Consider the following 26,055-nt stretch of genomic DNA (forward strand, 5'->3'; position numbering starts at 1 on the left):
ATCTTTCCATTCCAACAATAATTTACAGAAAAATATGGCATATTTTAGAGATGGTTTGAATTGCGATTAATTGCGCTTAATAAATTTTTAAGCTGTGATTAACTCGATTAAAAATTATCGTTTGACAGCCCTTATATATGAAAACACAGACAAGACTGAAAAAGCACTTTCTGCTCTTGCACTCCTCTTTAAAAGAAACTGCTCTATTTTAAGCCAAAACAACTGTTGTGTTTGATAGAACAATATGTTTATATGCTGCCATAGCAGATTCATGGCTCATTATGCCCCTGAACTATTTTTAATTTGTCCGTTTTACCCTCAAAAAACCCCGTTTACAGACGTCGCGCAACCGCTTTTGTTTTAATCCAGCCATAGAATTAAGGTAATTAATTATATCTACTATTCAAAAATGTCTGTCATTTTTAGCTTAGAATGATTAATTGATGTCTAATATTTCGTTTAAAAAAAAAAAAACACTTTAAAAAATTATTCACTTGCATATTTTAAACTTTTGAACAAATGACGTCACAATGAAAAAAATGGCGTCTGTAAAATAGTCACGGATATCTACCTCACAACTATCGCTCAATTGTATTTTTTTGTTGTTGTTACTGTCGCATTTTCTCCTATATGTTAGATGATAAATAATCGATCCAAACAAACAAACAAAAAAAAACGTTTAAAGGGGTAAATATATGAAAAAGAAAATCTCGACCACTCCTTGATGTCTGCAATTTCTGCATCGCGACCCTTGTTTTATTGCCATGCTTCACCCATAAAATCCCCCAAAAATCCAGCTGTGAGCATTCACAACTGTGTCTTGACACTCAGTGATACACGCTACATGGAGTTTTTGGATCGACACAAGGTAAGTACGCGATTATATCTCGTTAAAGTCATGGCGTCCGTTAATTCTGCTCTCGCGTGCTCCTGCCTCCAGATAGGGTTTTGCTGTTTAAATTTTTTTTTTTTTAAATGCCCTCCTGTTCAAAATTTTTCTTTCCCCAGAATATGGAGATTTTAAGCTTTCCAATGATGTATCACACATGCATACAGGACAGTTTTGAAATTTGGCCAAATTGGGGGTCTCAGAGCAGAACTCCAAGTCACCTGAGTGTTTTCCGCCATATATAAGTCGCACTGGAGTATAAGTCTCATTTTGGGGGAAATTTACTTGATAAAATCCAACACATAGAACAGATATGTCATCTTGAAAGGCAATTTAAAATAAAAATATAATAGAAAACAACATGATGAATAAGTGTACAGTATGATAATGTTGCATGAACAACGAAATGCGAACGTGGTCGGTATGTTAACAGTTATTCAGATAACTATAACATAAAGAACATGCTAACAAATTTACCAAACCATCAGTGTCTTTCCAAAACACAAAAATAACATGTGAAATGATATCATAATGTGTTAATAATTTCACACATAAGTCGCTCCAGAGTATAAGTCGCACCCCCAGCCAAACTATATAAAACTGCGACTTATAGTCCGAAAAATACGGTATAGTCAATGTCTTTGAGATGCACCTAAAAAAAGGAATATGTTAAAAGTGATACTCATCCAAGCATAAGCTGCAAATGTTTCACTCGACTTCAAAGCTTTCGTGTGTTTTTGTGTGTTCAACTAAGTGACGTGTACCATCTGGAGCCAACTTAAACCCACCTTGAGAGTATCCTCCCTAAGCTGAAGGTTATTCATCAGGCTTTTCCAGTCCTCTCTGGCGTTGTCCACTTTGGCCTTGATCCCCTCTACCCGCTCTTTGGACACCACCGCCATGAGCAGCTCCCCGCTGGCTCCCACTGTACTCAGTCTGGCCTGCCCATGCTCCCTGTCACTCAAAAACTCCTGGGAGGCACATGCAACAAAGATGAAAGAACAAAAAAGACAAAGAAGCTGCTTAACACATGTAAGAGGAGGGAATGAAAGTGAAAGGAATGAGTGACAACTGCTTACACTATTCTTTTTTCTGATATATATATACAGTGAGGAAAGGAAGCATTTGAACACCCTGCAATTTTGCAAGTTCTCCCACTTAGAAATGATAGCCGGGTTTGAGATCTTAATGGCAGGTGCTTGTCCACAGTGAGAGACAATCTAAAGGGAAAAAAACCCCAGAAATCACAGTGTATGATTTTTTAAACTTTTTTTTTTTGTATTATACTGCTGCGAATAAGTATTTAAACACCTGTCTATCAGTGAGAATTGTGAGCCTCAAAGACCTGTGAGTTGCCTTTAAAAAGTCCAACGAACAAGTGGAGTGGAGGTAGACTTTTTGAGTCTGACTTTTTCACCTGTTTGAGGCGATTAGCTGCTTATAAACATCTGTCCACCCCATAGAATCAGTAAGACTCCAGTTACTAACACGGTCATAACAAAAGCTTACAAAGACACCAGGGACAAAAGTGTAGACCTCTACAAGGCTGTATAACATCTACCGTTGGAGCAGTGTGGCGGGGCTCTTGCTCCCAAAAATGGCAACCGAAGCTGAATGATGGTTTTTAAGTGTTTTTATTAACGACGTTCCCAACAAATAACAAGCAGTGTTCTGTGACAAAGTGCAAAAGTGATTATTTACAAAAGTTAATCCAACATTCACCGTCACAAGCAGTTATTAGAAAATGGAAGAAGCTAAACATGACTGCCAATCTCCCTCGGACTAGGGCTCCATGCAAGATCTACCACGTGGGGTCTCAATGATCCTAAGAATGCTAAGTAATCAGCCAAGAACTAAACAAGAGAAGCTGTTCAATGACCAAAAAGGAGCTGGGACCACCATTTCCAAGGTTACTGTGGTAATACACTAAGACGTCATGGTTTAAAATCATGCATGGAACGGAAGGTTCCCCTGCTTAAACCAGCACATGTACTGGCCCGTTTTAAGTTGGCTAAAGACCATTTGGATGATCCAGAGGAGTCATGGGAGAAAATCATGTGGTCATGTGAGATTAAAATTGCACTTTTTGGTCTTAATTGCACTCATAGTGTTTGGAGGAAGAAGAATGATGACTACCATCCCAAGAACACCATCCCTACTGTGACGCGCGGGGGTGATAGCATCATGCTTTGGGGGTGTTTTTCTGCACATGGGACTGGATGACTGCGCTGTATTAAAGAGAGGATGACCAGGGCCATGTATTGGGAGATTTGGGGGAATAACCTCCTTCCCTCAATTAGAGCATTGAAAATGGGTCGTGACTGGGTCTTCCAACATAAGAATGGCCCGAAGCAGACAGCAAGAATTAACAAGGAGTGGCTTTGTAAAAAGCATATCAAGGTTCTGGAGGGCCCTAGCCAGTCTCCAGACCCAAACCCAATAGAAAATGTTGAGGTAATTATCGAGGTTTGATTGATTAAATATTTGTTTGATTGATTGATTGATTGAATATTTGCTTGTGCTCACACAGTATGTACCATAAATAATACATATTGCCATATTTTTCTTATTGATATAACCAGTAAATGATTATTCCTTGCTATACTAGGTTGTAGTATAATGCTTAAGTGTTACAAAGAGTAAAAGAGGGTCGGGATGACAACGGCCTTGCTTCATGGCCGCATCATTGCGTAACTAGACCTTCCGAGACATCTTCAGCACCTGGCGTCTGGACTTTAGTCTAGACCTTCGAGGACAATTTTCCATCCGAGGACATCTTCCATGGCCGCAGCGTTGCATAACTGAAGTGTCTGGGTCATTTTGACCATTGTTTACATGAGCCCTTGCTTACACACGTGTACTCACTTAGTTCCACCTACATGCATACACATATCCAATCAAAATCACATGGGTGTCTCTAGCTTGCTTCCCCCTCCCTCAGGGCGGCACCCATTTTGTATTAGGACAAACCTCTAAATAAAAATACCAAGGAGGATTTTTCTTTAGATCAATTTTGGTGACTGGACAGAGAAATCTACCATTCCTCTGGCTAGTCACTCTTTTGCTCTCCTTGGCCAAGAAAACTGAGTGTCTTCTCTCTTTATTTCTGGGTAATTTTACAAATGTCTACCTAAGGGTCTATTTTTGATATTTTTGAACTCGACAGAAAATGTTTGGAGGAAGCTCAAACTCTGTGTTTCTCAGTGAACACCCAGAAACCTGATTGATCTGTGTGGAGCAGTGGTGCAATATTCCTGCTGCAGTCTGTGCAAACCTGGTGAAAAGTTATAGGAAACGTTTGACCTCTGTAATTGTAATCAAAGGCTACTGTACCAAATATTGATTTTCTCAGGTGTTCAAATACTTATTTGCAGAAGTATAATACAAATAAACTGTTTTTAAAAAAATCATATATTGTGATTTCTGGATTTTTTTTTTTTTCCCTCACAGTGGACAAGCACATACCATGAAAAATTCAAACCCGCCCATCATTTCTAAGTAGGAGAACTTGCAAAATCGCAGGGTGTTCAGATACTTACCTACCTCCATGTACATAGTGTTATTGTTGCACTCATACATGGCAAAAGAGATACCTAGTTTCTGATTCACATTTCAATTTAGAGTAAACACCAAACTTCTAAAAGTTTGGCTGAGAATCTAATATGGCTAAGCCAAGATTCACACTTTTATTTTATCTTCAACTCAAAAACTGTGCTGATCCCAAAGAGGTGCAACAATGTAATTCATATGCTTTTATACATCATTAGTTTTCTTCCACATCTACCTGTTGAAAAATGTACTTATTCGTCAGTGGCAAGTCAACATAGACATGCCACAAAATAGCGACAAAAAGAGACCAGTGAGTCTACACTGGACTATATTCCCCTTGATAATCAATGTGAAATGTATTTTTCTTCCATCATTGTGGCTAATTTAACGCAATATTGGTGCACACATGGCGGCTGGTCTGTTCGTCCGGCATTCTCACTTTCCACTGTCAGATGCAGCAATTAGTCCAAGTCATTATGGATTCCTTATGCGTGGGCACAAGGAGGAGCTTGACCGGCGTAGGTGGATAAGAGAAGTCAAGTGTTTTCTATTTTTTAACATACTGTAGCTCTTCTACGCAGACTCATGCACAACACACCCCTCCCTCGAAGCTCAGACGATGACAGCAGCGCAGCAGGGACCGCTCCACCATCTGTGCAGTCAGCGCATCTTTCCCTCTCTCACACACACACACCCTTGTTTTTTGTCTTCTAATGTCTCACGTTTATACTGTATCTCTACACCCCTGCTATAGTGTCAGTGTACACCTCCAATCAAAGGTGACGCAGTGCAAATATCCAGCTAAAACGTCTCCGCCCCTCCCTGATAGGCCCTCCTGGAGGTCAGCCATGCAGAAACATTGTTCCACATTCCTCACCAGGTCAATGATAAATAAAACATTGGCTCTCTCTTTCTCCGCCGCCATAGACTCGGTGACAAAAACAACTTCTAAAGAGGATGCACGCCAACTCAGACTAAGACAAAAATAGATAGCCCTGCTCCAAAATGCTTGTTATTATCACGTGACCGGGTGCTAATAAATATATTTCCTTATTGTGACAGAAGCAGTAAGGTAATTAGGAGGAAGGTAATTACCGAGAATGCCGGGACATGTACCTTCACAGACAACAACCTGCCTCTTAGCCAGGGGCCCTGGGGTACTCTGGTAAGGCTGCCAGGATGTTAACACCTGCCAGCTTCTCAGAGGGAAAAAAACAGACGAGGACGCTCACAGAGGAGCTTCCAAAAAAGAGCATCCCTCTTGGCCATGTGTACACTCTCTCCATATAAAGCCTAAAATTGCTCAAATTGCAAAAACAAACAAAATGAGACCACAAATCCTTTTGATTGTGATTTTGCACTTCGCGAGAACATGGAACACAATTTTCAGACCTATATAATCCAAAATTTTTAGTCATACTACAGAGTATTTTTGAAGATTAGTTGCTAAATGGTAGCAAATAATTAGTAAGAGTAGAATTGCATGTGAGATATGTCTTACTTGTATCCTTAGCAGGGCGGTGGAGGCCTCAGCCACACTCTGCGGCACGTCGAAACATTTGGCGGTGCAGATCTTAGCGTTGACCAACCACTGCTGAAAGTCTCGCAGGGCGGCACGGAAACGCTGCTCTAACAGGCGCTCCTTATTTTGGCACTCCCTAGATGCGCGGAGGCTGAGGCTGCGGCATAAAAGAGAAACATAGATCAATAGCGTACATACAGTATTGTCTTTACAGTATAAAATCGGGTGTTGTGGCTGGGAGATGAGAAACACGCAGGTGGAGAGATGGAAAAGTGGGTGAAGTGGAAGCAATGGGGGTAAAGAGTGGGGGATGGGGTACAGCATCAGTGTGGGCTGAGAGGCGACATATGAGCGGGGCAAGAGTTCAGAGGGGTGATAATATAAGGGGTGACAGCTAGATGCTGCGAGGAAAAAGGTGACGTAAAGACAACATGACAGGGATATTTAACGACGAGCTAACAGTATGATTACATGATAAAGGGTGGGATGTAATCTCTTCGACGATAACATAAACTGACATTATACAGTGTTTCCTCTCACTGACCAAGATACCGTAATTTCCCGAATACAAGGCGCACCCGTGTATAACGTGCAGTGTTGTTAATAACGGCGTTACAATATAACGAGTTGAGATGGGAGGAGGCAAGAAAGTTGTGACGCCGAGCAAACGCGATGCTAGGTAGCTCCAATAATACATGTTGTAGCCGATAGCATACAAACTACGCCCGCATGTTATGGTAGATATGGTAGACATGGTAGATATCACATGTACTGTACATAGATATAACTAGATGCAAAATGACAGACATGGCACTAAATGCGTTAGTAGACAGCCGCCATCTTGAAGCAGTAGACTTTTAGGACGGCTCTGTTGTAGAGAACCTTCCTAGCGAACCTAAGTAACTTTTTATATAAAATACTTCTAAATCGGCAAAATCTTGCCTTGAATCTATCTTTAAATGCTGAAACAGTTTTAAAACTTTCATATGTCGAAAGTAGAGAGAAGGGAACTAATGCAATAATGGGAGCAATTCTAACAACTTTTAACAGTTGATTCATGGTAAAGAGTAAATTAGGGTAAAGAATTTGGCTCGGGCCAATTGTACCAAAAAACTTCACATAGTGTGGCCAATGTTTTTTTTTTTTTTTTTTTTTTTGAGGAAAAAAAAAAAAGTAATTATCACCAATTACTTTGCCAAGTAACTAATTACTCTTACATTCAGATAATTGAGTTACTAACGCAATTACTTTTTGGGAGAAGTAATTTGTAACTATAATTAATTACTTTTTTTCAGTAAGATTAACAACACTGATAACGTGCACCCCAAATTTAATTGTAAAACCTAGGGAAAATTATTGTACCCGTGTATGACGCGCACCCTAATTTTAGCACCAATAAATAGAAGAATACAAGAAAACAGAGCTCGTGTACAGATACAGAAATGTCATTTTACTGACTGGTGAAACACAGCACAAGCATAGCACATTGGTAGTTCAAAACATTACCGTAAACTGATAATATGCACGGTAATAATATGATCTGACAACTTCTCCAACTTACCAAAATCCAGGAGAAAACAAAACAGATGTGACTTTTCTTTTAAAGGCTGCTGTATAACTTGATCGTTTCATCATGATGACTAAATGTTTCTTCCATGGATTGATACGGTAAAATAAAAGTGAGGACCGAAGTCGGAAATCGGAACGAGCGCATCGCTACTGTAACAAGAGGAACTATTTTTATTTGGGTTTGAGTTCTCCAAGGGACAATATAGTTGACGGACACAGGAAGTCTGTGTTGTGTTACGTTTGTTATGGTCCGAGTTACCGAGTTGCAATAAACGTTGACTCAAATGAGTTCAAGGAACTAAATTCTGTGCTTTATGAAGAGTGATAAATGCAGAATTTAACACAGACGAAATCATTCGACCAATCAGAGTGAAGTATTACCGAAACAAAATGGTGACGTCATGGACCGTAGTGGTCGGCAACGGATCGCTGCATACGTTTTTTTTCAACACAACATGGCCGTGTCAATAAAAAAAAATCGGTCTTAATATATATATATATATATATATATATATATATATATATATATATATATATATATCTGTCTCTATCCCTGTACCAGTGTATAATGCGCACCATGATTTTACAAGTTGATTTTGGGGCAAAAAAGTGTGCGTTATACTCGGGAAATTACGGTAATAGGCACACATGCTCCTGACTTCCATTCAGGGCTGCAGCTATCAATAATTTTAGTAGTCGATTAATCGATGACCTAGTTAATTCGAACAAGCGAGTAATCGGGAATAGGATAAGGAACATAAAACATTAAAATACCTCAAACGGTATAAAAAAAATGAATAAATGAGGTTCTAAGTACAACAAAAGACCAATTGGGTAACTTACATACCAAAAGTCCGCTAGCTTAAATGCTAAAAAAATGCTAACTTTATTTTTTTTTTTTACAATGCTCTTAAAAAATGGTTCAAACACATTCCCACAAAAAAATGGCTAAATATACCTATAAACTAAATTACGAATGTATTAAAAAAACATTAGCTCAAACAAAAACTTCTGTTGGTCTTACCAGGGAGCAGCATGATTCAACCATGTGAAATTAATTATGTCATATTCACTGTTGCTACTTGAAGGCAGTATATCCACCAGAGGTGGGTAGTAAACTTGTTATATGTACTCCGTTACATCTACCTGAGTCACTTTTTGAGAAAAATGTACTTCTAAGAGTAGTTTTATTAAGCCATACTTTTTACTTTTACTTGAGTAGATTTATGAAGAAAAGCGCTTTTCTTACTACACTACTCTGGGCTATACAAGAGTCGTTACATTTTTGTTTTGTTTTTTTTTTTTACATATTAAAAGATTTTTTTATACCAGCGATGCCATGAGCAGATCTACCAATTTCATGAATGAGACGTCGCAACAATAATCACATGACCCAATTATACCAATTAGACGCAAGCTTGCCGTTCTATGATCATGCCAGCCTGTTCAATCACATGGTGTCGTTAAAGCACCGTAAAAAATGAAGTATTTGACATACAGCGCTGCCCTCAACATGATTTGAAAGCGCGGATTTTAACTTCTCTCTGGGGCACTGATTGACCACAGAAAACCGGAGATATGATTCTTTTAATTCCATAATTGTAATTGTGAATGTGAAGTTTGCACATCACGTTAATGCAACTAACTTCTAGTGAAACTACAAACTATTTTCTCCACTAGAGGGCACTCATGCTCTTTTAATGAATAATGCTTCATCCTTGTCTTTTTTCTCTCTCGCCGGAATTCAATGTTTTTTGTTTTGTTTTTTGCTAGCGATGCTATTGCCAAGAGTAGCGCAACTAATTTCAGCAATGAGAGGTCGCAACAATAATCACATGACTCCATTACACCAATCAGACGCAAGCTTGCTGTTCTATGATCACGCAAGCCTGTTCAATCAAGCGTCTTTAAAGCACCGTAATAAATAAAGTATTTGACATAGAGCGCAGCCCTCAACATGAATCGAAATCGCGGATTTAAAACTGTCTCATAGTTTTCATTTGGCACCGATTGACTATGGAAAACCGGAGATATGATCCTTTTAATTTCATAATAGTAACTATGAAGGAACTAAAGTATTCACTACTCAAACTAGGAACTATTTTCTCCACGAGAGGACAGGAAAGTCATGCTCTTTGGACAAATAATGCTTCATTTTTTTTTTTTTCTCAGTTTAATATTTTTTTTTTTTTTTTTTGTAATTTCTTTGGCTTAATGTGGTTTTGTAATGGTTTATTGTACAGTATCATTATAACAACGGTTCATTGTTGTGCTGAAAGAAAAAAATACCATTGTTTAAAAAATATGTATATAAATCAAACAAAAACAAGCAGTTACTCAAAATGTTACTCATTACTTGAGTATTCCTTTCACTGGATACTTTTTTGACTTGGACTTGGGCACATTTTTTGGATGACTAGTTTTACTCTTACTTGAGTAATATTATTTTGAAGCAAAAGTTTTGGCTACCCTCCCCACCTATGGTATCCACCCAAATCAATTATACAAAATACAAACACTTTCAAAATAAACCATTACAACGCCACCTTAATTAAGCGAATACTCAAAGCAGCAAAAATTTAACCAAATCTTTTTTTTTTCCTATCGAATACCTCGAGTTAATCGATTAATTGTTGCAGTACTAATTCCATCCATTCCTTCTTGATGTAAAACAGGTGGCACATAATACTATTTTGCAAAATAAACTGTTTGGCATCCTTCAATGAATGGGAATATACAAGATGAATGTGATGAGTGTCAGGCTAGGGAAGAACATGTTTCCCACCCATGCATATGCATGAATGGGGAAGGTCAAGGCAGGAGTGGGAGTTTTGCTCCAAATCGGGCGCAGAGAGAATCATTACATATTCACGTGTATGTCAGTAAACCTGCGTGGGGATAGTGTGCACGCACATGTTTTGTGACAAAATGTACGTATGCGATCCAGATTGTGGCTCACATGCAAGTGTTTTTTAATATATTTGATGTCTATTACACATTCAGAAAAACATGTTTCAGTTTTTAAACAAACAACCAAAAGGTTTAAATTTATCAGGCTATTTTTGCAAATGTATTTCTGAGCGAGCCGTTCGGCACTTTTCGACCTGCCTGGCTAATTTATTTATTAACCATTCCCACGCCATGATTTCCTTGAATCCTTTGCAATGAACGCTTTTGAATATTCCCCTCAAAGAGTGTTCAAAATGCATGTAGAGCGCCATTAGCCCAAAGCATAGAAGAGAAGGCCACAGGCCTAAACAACCACAGCATACACGCACCGGTGTAGCCTGCATGTCGCTTGGCAACTGGTGGCTCCATCAACTTTCACCGACTGCTTGACACAGCTCACAATTTAAACTGGCCACGTGCACACACTCACACAATTATCCAAAACTAAATCTGACTGTTCAAGCCTCCACATTTTTCCCCATTTGTCATTGTTAATGATAAAACAAGGATGTTAAACAGTTAGTCATTACACAGTCCTCTCAAGAGAGTGAATGATGAACTAATATCTTGATGTTTTCTGATAGTGAGGCATTTTGCAATGTGATAAATGTATGCGGAGTGAAAAGCAATATCAAAAACATTTGATATTAACGTTTCTCATTCTGATGCTAACGCGAAAGAACAGATGACGCATGGACTTTTTGGCAAAAAAAAAAAAAAAGCAACGTACTATGTTGATGTATCAGAAAGAAGGCAACGAGTAGGCATACATTTGAAAGGAGGCTTCTTTTGTACAAATGCTTGTATACGGAAGAGCAAGACATAACGATGTGTCTTTTGTGTTACAATGTGACTGGAATGTGTGACTTCCTCACATGAGCTGCTTCTTTTTGACAACTAACATAGAGGTCACTACAGTGAATCCTTCAAAAAGGAGAATTGTACTTCGAAATTTAAATACGTTTTTTTTTTTTTTTTCTTCAGGCTGTAGGCCTGTCAAGCTTCCGCTCATGTTGTTGTTGTTGGTGTGTACACTATCATTTTGATTTATTCTTCCATTATTTGGGGATGGAACACAATGCAATTTGGTAGGTATATTTTAGGGATGTACTAGTACAGGATTCACTAAATCCGGACCTCGGTGCCACTTTCCTGCCGTGTTTTCCATGTCTCCCTCCTCCAACACACCTGAATCAAAATAATCAGGATCATTATCAGGCTTCTGGAGAGGTTGCTGATGACATAATCATTTGATTATGTCATCAGCTGTTTACTAACGCATCTAGTTCTTTATTATACATGCTGCTAATGCCGCCGTGTCTGTCATTTGCATCTAGTTCTGTCTATATGTGATATCTACCGAAGCATCATGTGGGCGTAGTTTGTAGGCTATCGGCTACAGTCAGGTATTATTGGAGCCACCTAGCATAGTAGCATCACGTTTGCAACAGCGTCACACTCCCTTGCCTCCTCCCCACTCCTGCTATACTCTCTCGTCTCCGTGAGTCCGTCTTTTTCAGACTTTTCTCGCGTCAGTCAACCAACATCGTAACGCATAGTAACGCACGCCTTTCCCGCCTCAGTAACGGTAACAGCGCTGCCAAGATGAGAAAAGTAATTAATTAGATATCTCACTACTGTAGAAAATATTGCCGTTAAATTCTAACGCCGTTATTAACAACACTGCGTATAATGCATGTTTTTGAATAGTTATTTTGTAATTTGGGCAATATTTAAAGGTTTAATTCCCATTTACGTGGAAATTCGGGTTACGTCGCCAGCACAGGAATGGAACTCATTCCTAACCTGGGGACTACCTGCAATCCAATTAGAGCAGACATGTCCAATTTCCGGCCCGGGGGCCAAATGCGGCCCGTGGTCAAATTTCATCCGGCCCCCAGCCTCTGTCATAAAATCACTAATGCCTGGCCCGCACACACTTAATAAATTGGTCAGCAGTACTGCTACCAGCATATGACGTAGTTTAAACACTAAATGCTGCTCCTCATTTACCCACTAAAAGACAGCAGCATTCTAAGCAACATTACCCCATGTGACCCTCTACTTCCAATTGTCTAAAATGGCAACGATCAACAAAAAAAAGTTGACTGCTACGGCCAACGCTTCAAGGATAAGTGAAAATTGAAATATTTCTTCACTAAAATACATAACAACTGCGTCTGCTTCATTTGCAAAGAGACAGTCGCTGTTTTTAAAGAGTTCACTGTGAGGCGATATTACCAAACAAGACACGTTGACATGTACGACAAGATTACAGGGAAGATAGGCAGCGAGAAATTGAAGCAACTTGAAGCTAGTTTAATTTCACAGTCGAAAGAGAGCGCCACAAAGGCTAGTTGCGAGATTGTTGAAATTAGTAATTAAAAAAAAAAATAATAAAGCAAATGTGACATACAGAATGGGTTGCTAAAATTTTCGTAAAAATATTGTTCAACATAAAGGACGTCAGTCAAGGTCGGCCTGCCACATTTTTACCAGACCAAATCTGGCCCCCTTTGCAAAACGTTTGGACACCTCTGAATTAGAGCAAACATGTTCTTGAAAGAGGTGGGTCACATGATCTGGGCGGAATCTCCCTTCCAAAATCTGTCAACCTTTCACTGAGCAAAGCATTTTTACCATATCGCCCCAACAGAACACTCCGCTCTCAGAATGCAGGTCTACTGGTAGTTCCTAGGGTTTCTAAAAGTACCGTCGAAGCTAGAGCCTTTAGCCACCAAGCCCCTGTTTTATGGAATCAGTTTCCAGCTAATATTAAAGAAGCCGAGACAGTCTGCACATTTAAGATTAGATTAAAAACGTTCCTATTCAGCAAAGCTTATGGTCAGGCTAGTTGAAGTCGGAGTAGACTCAAAGTTTAGTCTAAGCTGCACTAGAAGCTATAAAGCTGGGGGAAATACAGCCACTGAGTTCTATCTCATTTTTCTCATTCTACCTACCACTTATCTTACTTTATTTCTATTTTCCAAAGTTAATATCTAGTTGTCTAGTCTCTTCATCACTAGTCACCCGGTGTTCCCCTTCCCCCCTCCCCTCTGGGGAGAGGCTATTTTTCAGCTGCAGCCTCCTGACTGTCCGGACCCCAAGCTGGATGGATGTCCTCGTTGCTACCTCCGTCTCATCTGGCTAGATGGACCTCTTCTTGTTCCTTTACTCCACTGCATCTTTACGGACTGTAACTTCGCCTGCTAATTCCCATTAGCGGTCCTGGGGCTTCCTGTCTATCCGTCCTGGGAGTGGATCTCTCCTGACTGTGGTACTCCCCAAGGTTTCTCATCTTCTCCCGAAGACTCTGGAGTTTTTGGAGTTTTTCCTTGCCGACATGGAGGGCCTAAGGATGGGGGATACTCAGGACTTGAATTTATTTATTCACCTTTGTTGCTTCATTTGCTGTTTCTGATTGTGTATCAGTATTGCCTCTGCAAAGCCCTTTGAGACAACGTTGTTGTGATCCAGGGCTATACAAATAAAATTGAATTGAATTGAATTGAATTGAATTTTCTTTGTGCATCAGGTAGTAGGTGACCTGCACCAACAAATGTGTCGGTGTTAAACGCGAATGGAATGAAACCTGCTGATTGCTCCGGAAGGTCTTAGTAGTCTTCATGCCTATAACAGCACATCCCACCCTGATTCCGAGAAACCTGAGTCTTGAGACTGTTACCAATGTACCGCTAACTAATAATCAAGGCACTGACACTATGTGTGCACTTCGGTGCTGCTTCATAATTTGGTATACTGCTGAAAATTCTTCTGCAGTGACGATATCTTCTCTCTCGTACACATTAGCACATGCAGCAACTCTTCTCAAAACTCCTCCCAAAACATATGGACAACATGCCCGAAACACTTTGTTTCCTCACCTGTTGTGTTGCTTGATGAGAGAGGTGACACGCTCAGAATGGGAGCCCAAGTCTCTGGAGTGTTGCACCAGTTCGTTCAGTTGACTCTTCAACTTCTCTGCCATCGGCTCAACGCTTTGCAGGCCCTCCAATATGTCCTAAACAAGACAAAACACAGCGCAGCTGCATCAGTGTGCTCTCGCCACGACGGTCAATAAGCGCTTTCACATTCCCATTCACACCAGGGCTCGATCGTCACACACATACTCACAGTGCAGCTCGTACAAAAGCATGTCTGTTCCCGAAAGCGCGAGGAAGAGGCAGGAAGGAGGTAAGCGCAACGTCCTCCCGCTCTCCTCAGCGCGCCTCACACGCTGCACTCGGCCGATCATAAAATCCTGTCCCGTGAAATATGTTCAGCCTCCCTCACTCTCTGACGTATGACCAATAAACATCCCTCCCTCCCGCTCCCTTCCTTCTCCTATCCCGCCTCTGATTCTCCTCTCTCACGCTCTCTCCCAGCGGAATTCAGCTGTCAACCGACGCAGATGCAGGACTACTGCAAAAAAATAAAAATGAGGAAGCAGAGGGAGGCAAGAGGAGGAGAGTACATCGGAGGAACTGACTCCTCCTCTTCGCCGAGCTTTTGACAACACGGCCAAGGAGGCTCGAGGGGGGCAGCGCGAGGGTGGGTGTTAACACTTGGGAAGGGAGAAGTCAAATTGTAAACATCCTGCAAACGGCAGAAAGGTAAGATAGAAGCGCCGCACATGTCAGTTCAAACAAGTGACGCTAATCAAATCATGGCTAGCCTTTACAAGTACACCTCAAAATTGAAAGCCATTTTCAACTCTGATCTAAAGTGAATCCATTTGTCCTTGAGGAGTACAAAAGCTGTACAACAAATTTAATTGAAAAGCATTCACCAGGGATGCCGTTTCCTGATCCTTATCTATTTCTCGGTCATTATCAATTTGCTATTCTGTCATTACAAGGCTAGACACCAAAAATTATTTAACAAGAATCTGCCATCCTGATCCAGACACACCATTTCCTAATTGGTTCAGAAAAAGTTATTTCCAAGTATCGTGACTAATTCTAAACCTTTTGTCTAAATTATAATGAAAATGTAGGGTCATTTTCTGACTATAAGGCGAACGTGACTATAAGCCGCCACTAGAGATGTTCCGATCGCGTCATTTTCAAAGTGTCGGAATCGGCAAAAAAATATTGGCCATGCCTTTTTTTAATATATATATTTATTTAATTAAATCGTTTTGTAATTGTATTTAACGTTACAGACATAATATGTTACACTCATGCAGAGTCTTTAGTTTAGGCTTAAGGTAGGGTTATCAAATTTATCCCTATAATGCCGGTAATTAATTTTTTTTAGAAATGTATCTATCACGTTTAAATATTTAACGCAATTAATGCATGCTCTGCACGACCCACTCACGCATTGTCGCGCTCAATCTGTAATGGCGCCGTCCAGGGGTCGCGTTAACCCAATATTTTCCGTCGTTGACCGGTTTTTTAAAACGGTGACGGAAAAAACTGAAGTCCGTCCGTCATTTTGACAGGTTGCAATTCACACCCCAGACCACAGGGTGGCGAGTGAGCATATTAATTAGCTATTGTCTCTCTTAATGCATGACGTCGTTGGCTATTCTGTCAGAATATTGTAGCGTCACCGGGGTCTGGCGGCGGCACCGTGATTGACACATCAACGCGAGGTTCTTATTGGTGCACCCGGTATGCCAGCGCGTCATCCAATTGGTGGACTAGATTGCCGCCTGTGTATAGACCCCAATCGCATGACATCACAACTCCGCCCCCCTGACTGGAGCCGCCATATTGTGTCAGCTCGTCGTGTTTACACATTACCGCTACGTACATGCCTCCTATTACGGCGTGTTTTTCTGCTCGTTAACATTAATAATCAAAATGGTGAAGGCGTGTGTGGCGTTTGGTTGTAGTAACAGAGAAGATAGACGGAGAGACTTGAAGTTCTACCATATTCTGAGAGACCCGAAGAGGAGAGCGAGATGGACTGTTGTAATTCGACAAGAAATCTGGGCACCAAACGATCACCACAGACTATGTAGTAGTCATTTTATATCTGGTAAGATGTATTTAAAATATATTTAGAAGATTTTGGGCTGACAACCACAATTAAGATCATTGTGTGACGTTGGTGATTGGGGTCTATATAGTTGCCTCTTTTTCTTTGGGGGCGGAGTTGTTGTTTTGTTGGTGTTGTTGGCGGTAAGCAGAGTAAAAAGAGGGAGAAAAATACCACGACTTCCGTGTCTAATTTTTTCCTGCCAAGCAAGCGTTACAATATTAATTAAAAATGAATGAAAACTAAATACTATTGAATATGTCATCATTATCAATTTAAAAATTTAGGTGACGGGTAAAAATAGATTATGACCGGATTTTTATGACCCTGTCAGTCAAAATGACAGACAACGAAAATGTCTAGCGCAACCTCTGGCACCGTCTTACCTATATAGAGAGACAAAATGCAGCGTAAATCAGTAAAGTGACTTTTGGCAGCCTTTGGAGCCTTTTTTTAATTGGCTAAAGTCTTACAATCCCTTTCCCTACGATTAGAAATATCATGGGAAGCAATGTGGGGAAGCAAGGTAGCAATTAATCTTTTTCTTAACACCTTATGTTATTTCCCAACGCAGAGAAGATATATTAATTGGTAGCACTACGCACAGTCATGGTTCCACTTCCCATCATGCATTTGGGCATGACCACAGTATCATTTACTGAAAGCTCAACAAATACACTAGATGGCAATATTTAGTCACAATATACAAAGTCATAAGTCTTTCTATCCGTGGATCCCTCTCACAGAAAGAATGTTAATAATGTAAATGGCATCTTAAGGATTTATTGTCATAATAAACAAATACAGTACTTATGTACTGTATGTTGAATGTATATATTCGTCCGAGTTTTATTCATTTTTTTCTTAATGCATTACCAAAATGTATATGATCGGGAAAAATTATCGGGAATGATTACAATTGAATCGGGAGCAAAAAAAAAGCAATCGGATCAGGACATTTCGGGATCGGCAGATACTCAAGATAAAACGATCGGGATCGGAATGGGAGCAAAAAAACATGATCGGAACAACCCTAGCTGCCACCCAACAATTTGGCACGAAAACGGCATTTGTTCCTAGATAAGCTGCACTGGACTATACGCCACAGCTGTCCTCACTGTATTGTGCGATATTTAAACCAAAAGATATCAACCAGTGACACTTTATTTGACAGGAGCATTATAAGGCCAAATGAACCACCATGAAGCGTTGAACCAATTGGCTGCAAAGCTTCATTGCTTCAAGAAGCCTCATTTGGCCATCACTGTTCCCTTGGGGCGGGGGGCAGTCAACATCTGCTGCGACCTTCCTGTCAACACTGTTGTTGTCCAACATGCCTCCTACCATGCATTGCAGCAATACAGATGTAAGTAACAATCAAAATTCATGTTCTGTGCTAATTATTTCTACAGTTACTGTTCAAGTTGTTTCATTAATTGCTAGTTATGGTATTTGGTTACAATTTATATGACAGTGGCACCATAAGACTGTCATCATTATGACATGACACTGTCAGGAGCATTAATGAATGCCTATAACAGAGGTCATTTAGTGTTATCTGGTAAATTATCTCACTTTTGAATGGATGTAAAAGATCCAAGCTGGACATAAATGGAGTTAGTGACATAATTTGCCGGATGACACTTAATGACATCTGTCTTCAGTAATTCAGTAATGCCCATGATAGTGTCATGTCATAATTGTGACCGTATTATGACGCCGCTGTCAAATAAGGTGTTACCTATTAACCCAAATAAATCAACAAATAAGCCGCAATGGACTATAAGCCGCAGGATTTAATATGAAGGAAAAAAGTAGGGTCCTATAGTCCGAAAATTACGGTACTTTTTTTGTTGTTCGTGAACTACATTTCCTCACAAACGCACATCAAGGTACCATTTAGCTTAGCAAGGAGAGGTATGCGAGTCATTTTTCGAGTGTCCCAGAGCTTGGGAAACTTTAAAAAAGTGCATTCATCAAGGTTTCGTTAGCCGTGATTTGCGTATATCCGTCTGCCGAAACAGCCTGATAGCACAGATATAAGGAAGCCTGCCTTTCTGCTATTGGATGCATTGTTGACATCAGTGTGGCGGCGCTTTGAAAATAGAGCAAGCTTGTATTTTGGCCTCCGCTTCTCGAAGCAAATTTATTCAAACTTGCCGTTCCGCCCAAGATGGGCGTCCACCGCTTACTTTCACCGACAAGTCCGCTCCCACATATACAATGAATGGGTTGCCACTAAACCCTTCACACTAGGCTTCAACTAGTTTGAAACGACCTTTAATGAATGCTTATGACATATGTCATTTAGTGTTAAGTTATCTCAGCAAGGGCAAGTTATCTCGCTTTTGAATGGATGTAAAAGATCCGAGCTGGACATAAACGGAGTTAGACTAAAAATTTGCCGGATGACACTTAATGACACCTGTCATAAGCATTCATTAATGCCCATGACAGTTTCATGTCATGTTTAAAACGCTCTCATGACAGTCTTATGACACTGCTGTCAAATAAAGTCTTACGTATTAACCCAAATAAATCAACAAACAAGCCGCAGAATTTAAAATGACAGGGAAAAGTAGCGGCTTATAGTCCGATAATTACGGTAGTCACGTCACCATTCCACGAGGCCGCGTTTCTTCCAAATGCAGTCAAACAAATTTAAGTTTTAAGTTATTCAAGTAATAATCACACAAACATACATTAGCTCAAACAATGCTGAATTGGCACTGACATGCTACAAAGTTTTCACCTAATCCTACCACGAAAAACAATCAAAAATGTCAATGACAACATGAGGTCGTTGCCAAAGGTAAACTTGTGGGGGATGGAGTCAGTGTGTGTGGGGGGACGATGGGTGGGAAATGAGGGAGAGTGATTGGATTGTAGCTGTCACTGCCTGGTTGTTTCAGTAAAGCTGATTTACAGACTAATGTCTTTCTTTCTGATTGACAAAAGAAATGAGTAATTGCAGCTGGGGAAAAGGAGAGTGCTTTGTGCTTCGTGTGTGTATATTCCAATTGACAATTCTAATCACCTTTGCCAGAATTAATACAGCTTTTTCAACCCAAATCGGAGTTCAGTTTATCATTATTCTAACATACACCCAAGCTATGCACAATTGTAGGACAATTCTGATATAATGAATTCTAGTAATGAGCCGTTAGGGCCGGGAAGGCCTTGAGAAGCACTGACCTACATTTACAACCTAAATGCTAAAAATGTGTCCCAATAAATGGCATTAACTTATTCCCGACATTATCATTTTCATTTCATAGCATTCATGGTACAGTATGTGGATGTTATACATATTACTAATTATTTTGTCCTATTAAGTTTCAGTTTCAATATGCTGCAATGTCAATCTAATTCGCCAAAAGACATTCAAAATCGTTCGTTCATTCGCTGCTATCCCTCCCACTTCAAATGGAACGGACATCTAGGACGGTCACTGGCAGCCAATGCCAAGCTATGAGTTCATTTTGGGGCATTTACGCAGAGGTGGGTAGTAACGCTTTACATGTACTCCGTTACATTTACTTGAGTACTTTTTTGAGAAAAATGTACTTCTAAGAGTAGTTTTACTAAGCCATAGTTTTTACTTTTACCTGAATAGATTGTGAAAAAAAAACACACAAAAAAAACGCTACTCTTACTCCGGTACTTTGGGCTACACATGAATCGTTACATTTTTCCACTTTAGTCTGCATATTACCGTAATTTCCCGAATATAACGCTCACTTTTTTTCCCCCCAAAATCAACTTGTAAAATCATGGTGCACAATATAAACGGGTATATGGATGGAGACAGAAATATATATATATATATATAAACCGATTTTTTTTGTAATTGACACAGCCACGTTGAGTTGAAGAAACGTATGCGGCGACCCGTTGCCGACCATTACGGTACGTGACATCACCATTTTGTTTCAATAATACTTCACTCTAATTGGCTGAATGATTTCGTCTGTGTTAAATCCTGCTTTTTTCACTCTTCATAAAGGACAGAATTTAGTTTCTTGAACTCATTTGAGTCGACGTTTATTGCAGCTCCGCAACTCGGACCATATCAAACGTAAGCACACAGACTTCCTGTGTCCGTCAACTATATCGGTCCCTCGGGAAACTCAAACCCAAATAACAATAGTTCCTATTGTTACTATCGTGTTGACAGCGATGAGCTCTCACAGATTTCCGACTTACCGGTACATTCTCACTTTCATTTCACCGTATCAATCCATGGAAGAAACATTTATTCATCGTGATGAAACGAGCAAGTTATACAGCAGCCTTTAAAAGAAAAGTCACATTTGTTTTGTTTTCTCCTAGATTCTGGTAAGTTGGAGAAGTTGTCAAATCATATTATTACAGTAAATATTGTCAGTTTACGGTAATGTTTTGAACTACCAATGTGCTATGCTTGTGCTGTGTTTCACCAGTCAGTAAAATGACATTTCTGTATCTGTACACGAGCTCTGTTTTCTTGTCTTCTTCTATTTATTGGTGCTAAAATTAGGGTGCACGTTTATAGACGGGTACAATAATTTCCCCTAGATTTTACAAGTAAATTTGGTGTGCGCATTACACACGGGTGCGCCTTATATTCAGGAAATTACGGTAATTTATTTTTTTGTCAGCGATGCCAAGAGTAGCGCTACTAATTTCACCAATGAGACGTCGCAAAAATAATCACATGACTCCATTACACCAATCAGCTTGCCGTTCTAGGATGACGCCAGCCTGTTCAATCATGTGGAGTCTTTAAAGCACCGTAAAAAATGAAGTATTTGACATCGAGCGCTGCCCTTAACATGACTCGAAAGTGCGGATTTAAACTTCTCATTTTTATTTGGACTGACTGACCACAGAAAACTGGAGATATGATCCTTTTAAATTCATAATACAGTGGTACCTCTACATACGAAGTTAATTCATTCCAGGACCTTGTTTGTAAGTCAAAATGGTCGTATGGCGAGCAGGATTTTCCTATAAAAAAACATTATTATTCCATGAATTTGTTCCACAGCCCGAAAACCTACACTAAATCCTTAATAAATATTGCTTGTACTAGGGGTGTGACAAAATATCGAAATGGTGATATATAGAGCTGTCCCGATCGATCGGGAAGTCATTTTCAAAGTATCGAAATCGGCAAAAAAATATCAGACATGCCTTTTTTAATATATATATATATATTTTTTTAAATTAAATTGTTTTCTAATTGTATTTAACGTTACAGGCATAATATGTTACAATCTTCCAACACTCTTCCAGCGTCTTTAGTTTAAGCTTAAGGTAGGGTTATCAAATTTATCGCGTTAACGGCGAGAATTAATATTTTTTACATTTATCACGTTACAATATTTAACGCAATTAACGCATGCGCTGCACGACCCACTCACGCGTTGTCGCATTCAATCTGTACTGGCACCGTTTTACCCATACAGTATATAGTGCTAAACGGCAGTATGCAATGAGTAGAGTGACTTTTGGCAGCCTTTAGAGCCTTTTTTTAAAAGGCTAAAGCCTTACAATCCCCCTCCCAATGATTAGAATAATCGAGGGAAGCAGTGTGGGGAAGATAGGAAGCAGTTGATCTTTTTCTTAACACCCTATGTTATTTCCCAACGCAGAGAAGATATATCAATTGGTACCACGACGTACAGTCATGGTTGCACTTCCCATCATGCATTTGGGCAGAAGTTAAATGGCTACAGTATCATTTACTGAAAGCTCAACAAAGGCACTAGATGGCAATATTTAGTCACAATATACAAATTCACATTTATCCTTTAAGAATTACAAGTCTTTCTATCCGTGGATCCCTCTCACAGAAAGAATGTTAATAAGGTAAATGCCATCTTGAGGATTTATTGTCATAATAAACAAATACAGTACTTATGTACTGTACGTTGAATGTATATATTTGTCCGAGTTTTATTCATTTTTTTCTTAATGCATTGCCAAAATGTATATGATCGGGAAAAATTATCAGGAATGATTGTAATTGAATCGGGAGCAAAAAAAAAAAAAGCAATCGGATCGGGAAATATCGGGATCGGCAGATACTCAAACTAAAACGATCGGGATCGGATCGGGAGCAAAAAAACATGATCTCAACAACCCTAGTAATATATCGTGATACTTTGTATTCCAAAAGGTTATCGATATGCACCTGCCAAGAATCGAGATATCGTTTTAAAAAGGTGTCAATGTTAAAAAAAAAAGGAACCAACAAGTTGCTATCAAAATCTTCAATTATAATAGTGTCTCAGGTAACTCTATGGCTGCCATTGATGGCGCTCAACGCCCAATCCATTTAGACTGGGAGGGTCGAACGATTGTTCATTCATTCGAAACCAGAGCATTCACAGCACTCTTTCATTTTTTCAGGCCATTGACAAGTCAATTTCTGTTCATTTTAGTGCATTTACAGGTCGCTTCCTGTTGAGTTTGAGTCGCTGCCTATTCATTTGGGAGATTCCCGGGCCACTTCCTGTTCCGTAACCCAAAATCAACAGGAAGTGACTCAAAATCAATAAAGTAATGATCTGAAATGCCCTACAATTACCTCGTCGCCTAGCATTGGCTGCCACTGACAGCCATAGACGTTCAATCCGTTTGAAGTGTCAAAAAGTTACTCAAGTAAATGTAACGCGTTCTCCCCACTTCTGAACAGTCAGTACCTTAGCTAACTGCCATCCCGTCACCGCTTCCTCGCCATTGCACCGCCCCTCGGCTCCAGTCAGCTCCTGGCTCCACCCTCTTAGTCGAGCGTCCAGTTCTTTCAAATCGCCTTCCAGCCGGGAGCTCAGACACTCGTACTCCTCCTCAGAGGCGGCGGCAGAGGCGAGTGCCCCCTCTAGGCCGTCTCTGGCCCTTAGAGCGGCGCCCTCCCATTGCTCCAGCGCCTGAGAAAGCGCCCCCAGCTGCCGGTCCATGGCCTCGCAACCCCCCGCTGCCGTGTGCTCCGCTGCCGCCGTTGCGGTCCGCCGCACGATGCCGAGGCGCTCGCGGCCTTCTAAGAGTCGAGACTCCACACGCTCCTGAAGAGTGAGAGAAGGCAAAGTTGCTAAGGAAACCGTGGTTGCAGAAAGTGCAAACTGAGGAAGAGCATTCGATGCTATTTATAAAGTCTTCTTTTGGTGTGAGTGTTTCAGCACCATCATGAAGTGTGTGTCTCTTTGCATTCACACTCGTCCGCCTCAAACACTAATTTATTATGTGATAATTAGGATCCGAGCGTGAAAATTAAAATGTAAATCAATTTGCCTGTTCATTTATTTTGCATACTGCTCTCCCTTACCTTAATTCACGGGCTAGTAAACCAACTTATTAGAAGTGAAATATGCCTCAGGAGGATTTTTAAAAAATCTATGACTATGGAACTACCTGTGCTGCATTTATTATAATTTCCTACATACCTTGTCTTCCATAATAGTCCATTATGAAAACAGGATTAGACAATCAGTTACCATAGAAACAGATTAGAACTAAAGTGATTAAGTCACACATGAGACTAGCCATCCATTCATTTTCTATAGCACGTGTTCTTGTTGAAGGTAACTACTGGTCCCTAGCAAATCACAGTCAAAATAACCAAAATCCAGTTTTTTACATCAATATCAGGTTGGAGAAAAATGTTTTAATAATACTGAACAGATTTCTGATTCTCACCCTCACTTCATGTAGTTTCTTCTGGATAGAGGCAGAATCTCCAGATGTCTCCGACCAATGCTGAAGTTCCTCCCCTGCAGTAATTAGCCAATCTGTGAGCTCTCGAACAGCCTCCAAGTATTCCTGATGTTCCAGCACCAAACTCTGTGCCAGGCGTACTTTCCCCTAGTGAAAACCCACAAAAAATATTAAACATGATATTTTTTTTGACATTTAGTACTTATGATGTCATTAATGTCCTCCGCACCTCCACCAAAGCTGCCAGCTCATCAAATTGCACCTGCAGCTGCGTTCGAGCACCGTGGTTAAAACTGGGGTCGCCTGTCTTCTTGAAAAGTTCTCTGGCTTTTTCCTCTAGACTGGACAAAGCCAGCTGATGGTCTTCCATATCGGCAAGTAGGGCTCGCAGCCTTTCCAGCTGAGACGCCTTCTCCCTGGGACCTGGCTGCGGAGCGAGGGAAGCGCGCACCTCACGTTCCACTGCCTCCATCCAGCGCCGGAGTTGCGTCGCATTTTCCAGATACTCAGTCCATTGAGACACAGTCCATTCGAGACGACTAAGAAGAAAAAGAGAGCATTTCGACACTGTGTTCACATTGTATAAACATTTAAACACATGCTATGAACATGACTTAGGGGCCGTTTACATGGTGACGCTCCGAGAATACGACACATTTCATGTTTGTCCGTCTTGGTTCCATTTCCATTCGAACGATTTCACAATTCTGGGTGAGAACAATGTAGTATTCATGCCAGGCCGTAGGGGGCAGAGCAGTTTTACAAGGTAACAGCCAATGATGCACTTCCCTGACAACAACCTCCTCAGCCCGGAAGACAACACAGTCACCTACTCGACGCAATGTCATCTACCAATGTTTTTCTTTTGCTTCAAAAGGCACAAAAACACGAACATAAAATATATTTGAATTAGGCATGTGCCGGTATGATATTCTGATGGTACGATAACCTTAAGCTAAAATATCACGGTTTCACGGTATTGCAATTACAGCTCTGTGTTGCTTTGCGATATCTGGGTTTAAAATAAAATAAAATAAAATAAAACTTTTTTCCATTGAACAGGATTTTTATTTTTCAAAACATATCAGTAAATTGGAACATAAGTATTATGTTAAGTTCAAATAAATAAAAAACAAACAAAAAAAAACAATACTAAATACAATTAAAATAAATGCAGTCCTTTAGGTGAGCCTAATCCCACAGCTCAACATTTTTACCATCAGAACAAAAATAATTGAATTATTTTTAATAAAAAGCACGTGTGTATGACTCGTATCACGTGTACATTACACGTTCTCAACACAGACAGTTGCCAGAGAAAAAAAAACGCCACATGTTTTACCATTGCTAGACACACTATCTACACTGGAGTTAACTCTCGTAGTTGGTGGGAAACATTCATGACAGTGTTTACTAACCTCTAATTTTATATAAATGTGAAATCATATTGGAGGCATTGCCTCCTCGGCAGCCACCCTCCGCAAACATGTTTTACATGTCGGTTGGCCCTCCTTCGCTAAGCCTCGGCCATCTGTAACTTTTCTATTGCCAAAGTATTTCCATACCACGGACTTCAGGAGTTTCACCTCCTCCAGCCATCGTGTAGCACAGCTGACTCACTGACACAGAGCATCAACAGGTGGGGGAGGGTTGAGCCTTACAGCTGCAAGTGAGGGATTACTCCATTTTTGGGTCATAAAAAAATAGCTAATACCTTAGGGACGGTCCAATGGAAACTTTTTGCGGTTTGGAAACCTTGGCGTTTTCATACCACGGTATACCTTGAAACCGGTAATCGGCATATGTCTAATTTGAATTAAGAATATTATAAAAAGAGTAAACTAAAGTCGACATTCCACCATGTTCGCTGTTTTGAATGTTTACTAGCAGC

At 40.2% G+C, this 26,055-nt stretch overlaps 1 protein-coding gene across 10 annotated transcripts in view; it reads right to left on the reverse strand.

The window, feature by feature from the left end:
- Positions 1-26,055, reverse strand: part of syne1a (spectrin repeat containing, nuclear envelope 1a) — a 273,050-nt gene that overhangs the window by 163,971 nt on the left and 83,024 nt on the right. For 9 of the 10 annotated variants that reach the window (XM_057822040.1, XM_057822039.1, XM_057822043.1 and 6 more), the window contains 6 exons: positions 24,394-24,703; positions 24,147-24,311; positions 23,156-23,515; positions 14,363-14,499; positions 5,940-6,117; positions 1,678-1,860 (listed from right to left, as the gene is read on the reverse strand). In XM_057822040.1, coding sequence (XP_057678023.1) covers positions 1,678-1,860; positions 5,940-6,117; positions 14,363-14,499; positions 23,156-23,515; positions 24,147-24,311; positions 24,394-24,703 — 1,333 coding nt within the window. Of the gene's footprint in view, positions 1-1,677; positions 1,861-5,939; positions 6,118-14,362; positions 14,500-14,612; positions 14,781-23,155; positions 23,516-24,146; positions 24,312-24,393; positions 24,704-26,055 lie in introns of those variants that run through there. The other variant, XM_057822042.1, reaches the window with a different exon arrangement.

Source organism: Corythoichthys intestinalis, chromosome 19 (genome assembly GCF_030265065.1).
Source record: "Corythoichthys intestinalis isolate RoL2023-P3 chromosome 19, ASM3026506v1, whole genome shotgun sequence".
In the NCBI taxonomy this organism is placed as follows: domain Eukaryota; kingdom Metazoa; phylum Chordata; class Actinopteri; order Syngnathiformes; family Syngnathidae; genus Corythoichthys; species Corythoichthys intestinalis.